The 9,951-nt window shown below is 45.8% G+C and overlaps 1 protein-coding gene across 1 annotated transcript in view; it reads left to right on the forward strand.

Moving 5' to 3' along the window:
• Nucleotides 1-9,186, forward strand: part of LOC311492236 (transcription factor COE3) — a gene marked incomplete at both ends in the record, with an annotated part of 85,836 nt that extends 76,650 nt beyond the window's left edge. Inside the window, 5 exons of the mRNA XM_084550456.1 lie at nt 2,752-2,817; nt 3,024-3,198; nt 5,871-6,056; nt 8,498-8,587; nt 9,155-9,186. Coding sequence (XP_084406582.1) covers nt 2,752-2,817; nt 3,024-3,198; nt 5,871-6,056; nt 8,498-8,587; nt 9,155-9,186 — 549 coding nt within the window. The remainder of the gene's footprint in view (nt 1-2,751; nt 2,818-3,023; nt 3,199-5,870; nt 6,057-8,497; nt 8,588-9,154) is intronic.
• Nucleotides 9,187-9,951: the final 765 nt, after the last annotated feature.

Raw genomic sequence — 9,951 nt, forward strand, 5'->3', positions numbered from 1 at the left:
CCATTCCTCTTCTTCCTCCTCCCACCTCCTGTCCATCCTCTTCCCTCCTTTCTCCTCCTCTCCATCCTCCTCCTCTTCCTATTTCTCCTCCTCCTCCTCCCCCTCCTCTCCCTCTCCCTCCTCCTCCTCTCCATCCTCCTCCTCTCCCTCTCCCTCCTCTCCCTCCCCCTCTCCCTCCTCCTCCTCCTCCTTCTCCCCCTCTCCCTCTCCCTCCCTCCTCTCCCTCCTCTCCCCCTCCCTCTCCCTCCTCTTCCTCCCCCTCCTCTCCCCCTCCCTCTCCCCCCTCTCCCTCTCCCTCCTCCTCCTCCTCCTCCTCCTCCTCCTTCTCCCCCTCTCCCTCTCCCTCCCTCCTCTCCCTCCTCTCCCCCTCCCTCTCCCTCCTCTTCCTCCCCCTCCTCTCCCCCTCCTCTCCCCCTCCCTCTCCCCCCTCTCCCTCTCCCTCCTCCTCCTCCTCCTCCTCCTCCTCCTATCTGCTGCTCTGCTCTGGGTGATTTATCTTTGTTAGGCCGCTGTCTTCTCCTCCAGGGTCAACGCTGATCCCTGCTCCCCTCGCACCTCCTCAACCACAGAGCAGACCCCCTAATTAAGCCCCTAGAAACCAGAGGAGGAGGAGGAGGAGGAGGAGGAGGAGGAGGAGGAGGAGATGGACAGAAGAAGGGCAGAGAGGCAGTTTTTCTACTTCCTGTGTCGACATGTTTTATTGAACAGCTGCTCCTCAGTGGTCATACGTGTTCATGTGGTCATGGATGTGACGGCGCTAGTGGAGAGGAGGAGAGGAGGAGGAGAGGAGGAGAGGAGGAGGAGAGGAGGAAAGAAAGAGGAGGAGGAGGAGAGGAGGAAAGAGGAGGAGGAGAGGAGGAGAGGAGGAGGAGAGGAGGAGAGGAGAAAGAAAGAGGAGGAAGAGGAGGAGGAGGAGGAGGAGGATTAAGGGAAGGAAGTGGACATGTAAAGAGGAGGAAAGAATAAAAGAGGAGTCTATGGAAAGAAGGAAAGAATGAGGAGAGAGAGGAGGAGGAGGAGGAGGAGGAGGAGGAGACCAGTGGGTTGAGTTTTTCTCCTTCTTTATTATCTCATCTAAATATTAATAAATTATAATTTAGGACTTTAACACGTTAAGTTCAATTAATTAATTACAAAAAACTGAACGTGTTAAATAATGAACGTATTAAATCAGTTTTCATTCCAAACAACGTCAGTGGACGATTAGACTGATGTCAGAGTTTATAAGATTCAGGTCTCTATTATTTATTTTGTTGCTTTCTGGTTCAAATATTATTAAAATGTGATTAATAGAGATTCATTTATTATAAAGCCTCTAAATCATTAGATTAATTAATCTTCTTCTCCTCCTCCTTCTGAAGACCTCACAGTCTCTGTGCTAAGCTAAGCTAAGCTAAGCTAAGCTAACAGTTTGTAGCAGCTAACAGCCAGGCTGTAGGGGGAGTGTTGTGTTTACTGACGCGCTGCAGTGTAGGAGAATCCAGCATCTGGTTGATCAGACAGAAAACTGGGTCGGTTCTGATTGGTCCAGAGGAGGAGGAAGTGTTCTGATTGGTCCAGAGGAGGAGGAAGTGATCTGATTGGTCCAGAGGAGGAGGAAGTGTTCTGATTGGTCCAGAGGAGGAGGAAGTGTTCTGATTGGTCCAGAGGAGGAGGAAGTGATGTGATTGGTCCAGAGGAGGAGGAAGTGATGTGATTGGTCCAGAGGAGGAGGAAGTGATCTGATTGGTCCAGAGGAGGAGGAAGTGTTCTGATTGGTCCAGAGGAGGAGGAAGTGTTCTGATTGGTCCAGAGGAGGAGGAAGTGATCTGATTGGTCCAGAGGAGGAGGAAGTGATGTGATTGGTCCAGAGGAGGAGGAAGTGATCTGATTGGTCCAGAGGAGGAGGAAGTGATGTGATTGGTCCAGAGGAGGAGGAAGTGATCTGATTGGTCCAGAGGAGGAGGAAGTGACTTTGTTTTAATGATGAGTTCAGACTCCTCCACTCCTCTTTCTCTCCTCCTTTTCAGTTCCCTCTGTCTTTATTTCCTCCTGACGTCCTCTGTCCTTCATTCTATTGTTTTCTTTCTTTCTTTCTTTCTTTCTATTCGTTAATAATCACTAAACTCAGATTTAAACTCCTCCTTCATCACATCTCTGATCAATACGTTTCTTCTTCTGTGGTTTTTCACTGATGAGGCGTTCAGGTTCTCCGTCTCTGTCGTGGTGTAATACCTCAGGGAGATCCAGCAGAGGCCTCCACCTCCTCACTGCTGCTCCTCTGGGACGACACACCTCCTCCTCCTCCTCCTCCTCCTCCTCTTCCTCTTCTCTTCTCTCCATCAGCTAATGTCAGATAATCGTTTCCATCTTTATTTATTTATTCTTCTGTTTCTTCCTTCATTTTATCTCATTTACTTTTTTCCACTTTTCATCAGATTGTTTCATTTTCTTCTTCCAGTCCTTCACCTTTTCCTTTTTCTTTCTTTCTTTCTTTATTTCTTTTATCCTCCTTCACTTCTTTCTTTTTCCTGCCTTTTGTTTTTTGTCCTTTCTTTCCTTCCTCCTCATTTCTCCGTTTTCTTTCCCTTCTTCTTCTCCATTCATCTCCTTTTATTTTCCTTCCTTCTTCAACTTTCTTTCTTTTAGTTTCTAATTCTTCCTCATGTTTCTTCCTCTTACTTGTGTTTTTATTATTATTTATTTTTCTCTCCTCCTCCCTCCCTCCGTCCTCTCCTTTTAAATGACGTTTCTATTCTTTCTGTTTTTTAGGAGGTGTTGCTGAAGCGAGCGGCCGACCTGGTGGAGGCTCTGTACGGGATGCCCCACAACAACCAGGTGAGTCTGACCTCCGACCTCTGACCTCTGACCTCCAGCTACAGTCTAGATGGTCACTGAGGTCGTCACCAACAGAGTTCACTTCTAATCTGATAACGTCAGAAATAAACATCTGATCAAACTCTGACCTCACCATCTTCTCCTCCTCTCCTCTCCTCTCCTCCTCCCCCTCCTCCCCCTCCTCCCCCCTCCTCCCCCCCGTGCAGGAGATCATCCTGAAGCGAGCGGCCGACCTGACCGAGGCGCTCTACAGCGTCCCCCGCAGCCACAACCAGCTGCCGTCGCTCACCGGCTCGGCCGCTCACTCGGGGATGATGGGCGTCAACTCGTTCAGCAGTCAGCTCGCCGTCAACATCTCCGAGGCCTCGCAGGCCGACCAGGGTGAGGGCGCCACTACCCATGATCCTCTGGGAGGGAGGGGGGTGGAGGATTGTTCATGTGTCGGGGACTATTTCCAGCGGCGGATGAATCCAGACTCAGAGCGTCGGTTCTTTCCTGTCAGCAGTCACTTCTGCTCCCGTCACAGACGCTCAGGAAAACGTGCAGCTCCTGAAGGCGTCGACAGGAAGCAGATAGAGCTGCTTTCACTCCCAGGACACCTCCCCCCACCCCCCCACCCCCTCCCTCCCTGAAAACCTCCACCCCGACCCAGCGTCTGCTTTCCCCATCGGCCCCGCGGCGAACACCTTTCAGGAATCCATGAGGTCATGGGAAACCAGGCCTGGAAATAAACCTCAGAGCTGTGAGGTTTATGAGAGCTGGGGACCGTTACAGACCCCCCCCCCCCCCATTAAAACATTAATAAAGACATTAATTAAAACATTAATTAAAACATTAATTAAAGCCCAGGACTGATCAGTCAGACCAGGACAATAACTCGTTGTCTTCGTTCCTCAGAGTCAAATCTGAACTAAAACAGTTTAACTCTTTAAAACATTAAACTTCAGCACTCTAAACTGAAATAGATTTTATTATCTCCATTTTATTCCACAATAAACACTTTTTAAGTCAGTAAAACACTTTAATCATTTATCTTCATTTAGTTTTATTGAATAGATCATTTTTATTTTAGCTGCTGTCCCAAACATTTATCACGTTACCAGAAGACTTCAAGTCTCGTCTATAATATAAAACACGTATATACATATATATATAGATGTATACGTGTTTTATATTATAGTTTTATATTTTCCTGCGGTCTGATAACGTCCTGATCATTTCTCATGTGACTCTAAACACATCCAGACAGAAAAACTTCCTTTAATTTAAAAACCTGAAACGTTAGAAAATATGAAATGATTTTTGTTTAGATTCATTTTAATTATTTTCATCTGAATGTGTTTTAGAAAAAAGTTTGAAATTTTATTTCACATATTTAAGTCACTTATTAATCTATAAAACACAGATCTATATTAATATCTATATTATCTATATTAATCTCTATATTAATATTAATAATTGATCCTTTCACTGAGTTGAAGTTGATCTTGATCGTTTTCCGTCTCGTCTCATCAGATAAAACCAAACTTTAGTTTTTCAGGTTTGGATCCAACGACCTCCTGAAACGATTCGTTCCTCGTTCCTTATTCACGGCGCTCCGAGGACCAGCTTCCCACGCTGCCGCGGCCCGGCACCAAAACCAACGCCACCAATCACTGGGCTGTTAAGGCGGTATTGTTAAGGCGGTATTGTTTTATTAGAGAACAGTCCTTACATTAGAGGACCGCTCCCTGCTCCGTTCTCCTCCACACATGTTTCCCATCGTCCCCGGGCAGCGCTCCATCAACCTTCCTGCTGGGAATCGCGTTGGCCCGAACCAGGAAGTGGAGCGGGGGGGAGGGGGAGGGGAGGGGAGGGTGAGGAGTGGAGGGGGAGTGGAGCTGTAATGTGCTACTTGGCACGCCGCTCGGCGAGCTAGGCCGAGGTCGGTGGGAACTCAGGAGCCTCAGGAGGGGGTCAAAGGTCGGGCCGAGTGCTGCAGGGAACATCGGTATTCAATGCATCTTGGATGAGGGTCAATCAGCGGGAGCGTGGGGGGGGAGGGGGGAGACGGGGGTGTGAAGGTAAGCAGCGAGGTGAGAGATGAAGGGCGACAGGCGTGAGGAGGTCAACGAGATTCAGAGGAAACAGAATCAGGTTTAAATTATTTTACACAAAAAAGAAGAAACGTCTCATCATGAAGTAGAGGAGGTCGGGGCGGATGGAGGGAACACCAAGCTCCCATTTAAAGGTCAGAGTAGATTAAAGGAGAAGAAGAAGAAGAAGAAGAGTTCTTTAAAGTAAACTGATAAACATTTATTCTTAAAACACTGAAACACTTTTAGATTTTTGACTATGAAATCATTTTCTCCCCAGATTTTATTTTTATTTATTTTAATTTAATTCACTTAAATGTTTCTAAACTAAAGCTCCTCAGGTCAAACTAATTAAAGTATACTATTTTATCTGAGGACAAAATAAAATAAAACATCTTAAAGGCACTAATTTATAAAGTAGCTCTTAAATAAAACTACAAATTAATGATGTTGTAGAACAAAACAAAACATTTATTATATTTAGAACATTACAATCATTTCTGTTGGTTTATTTTTTGTAACGTCTGGTAAATATATTTATTCTATAAATTATGATCATTTAATTTAATCATTTAAAACAATAATCAACAAGTGAAACTCATTTATCAGCTATTTTTTATTTTTTCCCAAATTCTGTGTGGGATCAATAAACAGTGTCTTATTATGTTGAACAGTAATTTATTCCACTAATGTGGAATACATTTAAAGATTTTTTAAATAATCACTTTAATTAAATTAAACGATAATAAATATCTGATTTAACTGTAACATAATGTATAAAGTCTGAAGTCATTATATGTAAAAACTGAAATATGAGGAACAACATTAATCATATTTATAACTTTAAACATTTCTCTGAAAAAGTCCATGAAGGCGGCCATTTTGGAAATGGCTGCCAAAAGCCCTGCAGAGCCTGGCTGAATCCAGCAGGGGGCAGATGTGTCTGAATGTTAATGAACATTAACGTCTCGTCTCCAGGTTACTCCCGTAACTCCAACAGCGTGTCTCCTCGTGGCTACGTGCCGAGCTCCACCCCTCAGCAGTCCAACTACAACACCATCACATCCACCATGAACGGCTACGGGGCGGCGGGGATGACCAACCTGGGCGTGCCCGGCTCCCCCAGCTTCCTCAACGGCTCCACCGCCAACTCTGCTTACGCAAGTGAGTCCTAAGAGCGCTAGAACCGCTAACAGAACCGCTAACAGAACCAACCTCATCCATCCCAGGGGCAGTCAGTGGGAGGGGCCTAAGAGCCGCCGCCTGAACCACGTCGCGTCGCTCACCCCCGGGACACGCTTCAATGCTTTGAATAAAGCTAACAATGCTAAAATCTGTTAGCAAGACACAGACCCTGAAGACCCTGACCAGACGCTTAGCACAACGTTAACGTTTAAACAGTGAAAGGAGCTGAAGTGTCAGCAGGTTAGAAATGAATCACTGAAACCTGAAAGATTTGAAGTGACAGGACACAAAGGTTCAGTTACAGGTAAATGTTTCCAAACTGTTAAAGAAGTTGAAGTGTCAGCAAGTTACCTGGTTTTAGATCATTTGAAAGCTCTGAAAGGAGTTGAAGTGTCCGACACTTAAAGGTTATCTGGAAGCATTTAAAGTGTAAACAGTGAAAGAAGTTGAAGTGTCAGCAGGTTAGCAGAAGTTTGATGAAATCACTGAAACCTGAAGAAGTTGAAGTGGAAGCTGAAGAACTGACGGGACGATTGATTGTAATTAGTTATAACTCTGCATTTGGTTGAAGTGTCAGTTGAAGTTCAAACATGGAAGGAGTTGAAGTGTCAGGTGATAATATATTGAAACACTGACAGCATTTGAGTGTTAACTAAAAGAACTGAAAGGAGTTACAGTGTCAGTTAAAGGTTTATCACTGAAGGGAGCTGAAGAGGCCACAAAGAAAGTAAAAGTGTTGGGAAGAGTTGAAATGAGTTTTAGTGAAAGCATCGTTGTCTGAAAGGAGTTGAAGTGTCAGCTGAAATAAACACGATGAAAGCAGCTGAAGTGTTGTTAGTTGAAGTTTCAGGTGAGGATGAAACTGAGAACGTTCTGGACTGAACCTGTTTAGTTACTGAAAGCAGTTGAAGCGTCGTAGCATCGATGGCGACGCTGTAACTAAAAGCGTCTGAGAGGACGCTGGGCAGTGAAGCGTTGTCAGGTGTGTTCTGGAGGCAGCTGAAGTGTGAAGCCGCCCGCGGGGATCGCTGCGTTGTTTCCTGGCGTCGCTTTCAAAGAGCTCAGAGACTCGATGAATCTCAGCGAGACTCGTTTAGACGCCGCCGAGCTCAAACCTCGTCTCGGTGCCAGGTGATGCTGTCGTCCCCGGCGACCAAACAAACGGTGCATCTCCGCCTGGCTGAGCTCCAGCTTCCCGCCGCCGCCACGCATCGCTCACCTCCTCCCTCCCTCCTCTGACTGTCCCTCTGCCCATCCTCACCCGTCCTCACCCGTCCTCACCCGTCCTCACCCTCCGCCTCCTTCACTAACCCACTAACATCCCTCTCTGCATCCTCCACGCTTTGGGACGAATCCATTAAAATCAGGAAACAGAGAAAAACCAGAGCAAATCACATGAACATCCTCCATGATTCATCCAACGTTTACAAACGCTCTCCTCCAATCATCTGCAGATAAAAAAAACTCTCTTAAAGAGACAGTGACGCCAGGCTGTGGCTAGCTTAGCTTAGCATAAAGACTGGAAGCAGAGGGAAACAGTTAGCATCCGTCCAGAGTTACAGACAAACCTAAATGTTAAAGAATAAAACTCATTCACTGAAGCTGATTCGTGGAGTAATAAACGTGTCACTGAATGTTTCACTGATGTTTTAGAAGACGAACGTCTGATCAGTGAAATATCTGTTAACATTTTATAATAATAAACATTTATTCATCATTTATGACATTAACAAACGCTACGACGACGTTTATTAAACCATTTAAACTCTGAGTTGATCCAAAGTTTATTCACTTTTTTAAAAATCTAAAGTATTTGGACGTCTTTGACTAACTGAGGCTTTTATTTTGAAACTCAGGAGACACCAGAGACACTTCCTGTAAATGTCAGATCTGCTCAGGTGACGTTCAAGTTCAGAGTCAATACATTTCAGAGCTGCTGCTTTTATTTAGAATTTTTATGCTAAGCTTCTTAATGCTAAGCTACTTTATGCTAAGCTACTTTATGCTAAGCTAAGCTAACCACAGTTAATCCCGTTGTTTCTGAGCTGCTCCTTTGATCTGAATCAGTTTAAGAGACGGTTTTTCAAAGACTCGCCAACACTAAAGACTTGAGGTTTATCTAAGACGTCTCACCTGTGCAGAGTGGGCGGAGCTACAGCAGCTCTCAGGTTGGTCGTTTTATTTTGAAAGAGTCTTTCAGGTTATGGATCAACTTTGCCGGATTGTTCCTCCCGCCCCTCGGCCCTTCCTCCTCCTCCTCCTCCTCCCCCCCACCCCCCCACTGCATGACTCACCTCATCTCCATCCCATCACTCACCTGCTCGTTGCCGTCGCCTCCCCCTCCTTCCTCACCTCCTCCTCTTCTTCCTCTGCTCCCATAGGCCCTTATTCATTCTCTCCTGTCCATATGGTTTCTGCAGTCAAACAGAAGAGCGCCTTCGCCCCCGTCGTGCGGCCACAGACCTCCCCGCCCCCCACCTGCACCACCACCAATGGCAGCAACCTCCAGGGTGAGCATCCCACCCCCTCTCCCCCCCGTCCTCACCCCCGTCAGCACTGTCCTCACCCCCGTCCCACCTGGACGTCCAGCGTAATAAAACATGTTCAGACCGTCGGAGGTCAAAGTTGATCCATAACTTCAGAGTTAAACTAAATCCACTTCCTGGAATCAGTCTGCGCTCTTATTTTGAAATATGAACAGTTTCAGAGCGTCACATAAAGAGCACGTTGTTAACTGTGCAATAAATGAAATGAACCCTGAGACCTGGAGTCTTTAGATCTTCTCCATTAAACTAAAGTCTCTTAGTTTCAGATCCAGATTCTTCTTCAAACATTTTAGCGCTTCGTTACGTTCAGATGAAATTAAACATGAAACTGATAGAATCCTGATTGTTTATCTGCAGTCTGGTGAAACTTTGTTGAGTCCGTTTTAAAATCAGTCAGTTTTTAGATGGAGTTCTGCACGAGGCGACGACCTGGGTTAAGTTTGAAAAGTGTCTGCGGCTCAGAAAATGACTTCATAAAGAAATAAATGTTTGAGCTGGAAGAAGCTGATGAGTGACTGCGTCTCTTTTCAGCCATGGCGGGCCTCATCGTCCCCCCCATGTGAGGACGACCCTCAGCCAGATACCGTCAGACCCCCTGAACTCCAGCACCAACCTGAACACAAACACCACAGAAGAAGAAGAGTCCTTCCCATCGTCGGTTCCTTCTCCTTCCTCACGCCGTCGGCTGCAGACGAGACCCAAACACAAAACGTCTCCTCGGCCGTCTGCGGCGTCTCCGGGTGGAGGAGGAGGAGGAGGAGGTCAAAGGTCGGGGGCAGGTGTCTGTGGAGGCTGAACAGGTCTCAGATCAGTTTGAACCACTGTGAGACAGGAAGGAGGCGCGTCGACCGGGAGCTTCACATATTTAACTTCCTCTCTGTCTTTAATGGCAGCGACCAAAACAAACATGGCTGCTCGTTAGCGTTTATGCTCGTTAACGGTTCATCAAATAAGGAAATTAACTTCTGACGCGTGCAGATTTATTGTTTAACTTATCACCAGAAAGTTTTTATTCTGTGCAGATTTTTAAGAAAAAAAAAAAACTAGACGTGGTTAAATGTGGATAAAGAACAATTAACAGTCTTTTTAAAATCAGTCAGTTTGTCAATGGAGTTCTGTACAGGCCCAAAACTGAGTTCAGGAAGAATCACATTCAGTGGATTCAATGAAAACCTGCAAATACGTCACCAGTTTTTATTCTCAGGTTCATTTCTTCTGAACTCAGTTTGAATCTTTAGTTTTTTAGTTTTCTAGTTTGAAGCAGTCGAGTCCAAACGCCGGTCGCTGTCAGATCCACCAGTTTTCTCTGGAACAGAAGCTCTCGGTCG

This window comes from Chelon labrosus (assembly GCF_963514085.1).
Source record: "Chelon labrosus genome assembly, chromosome: 8".
Taxonomy (NCBI): domain Eukaryota; kingdom Metazoa; phylum Chordata; class Actinopteri; order Mugiliformes; family Mugilidae; genus Chelon; species Chelon labrosus.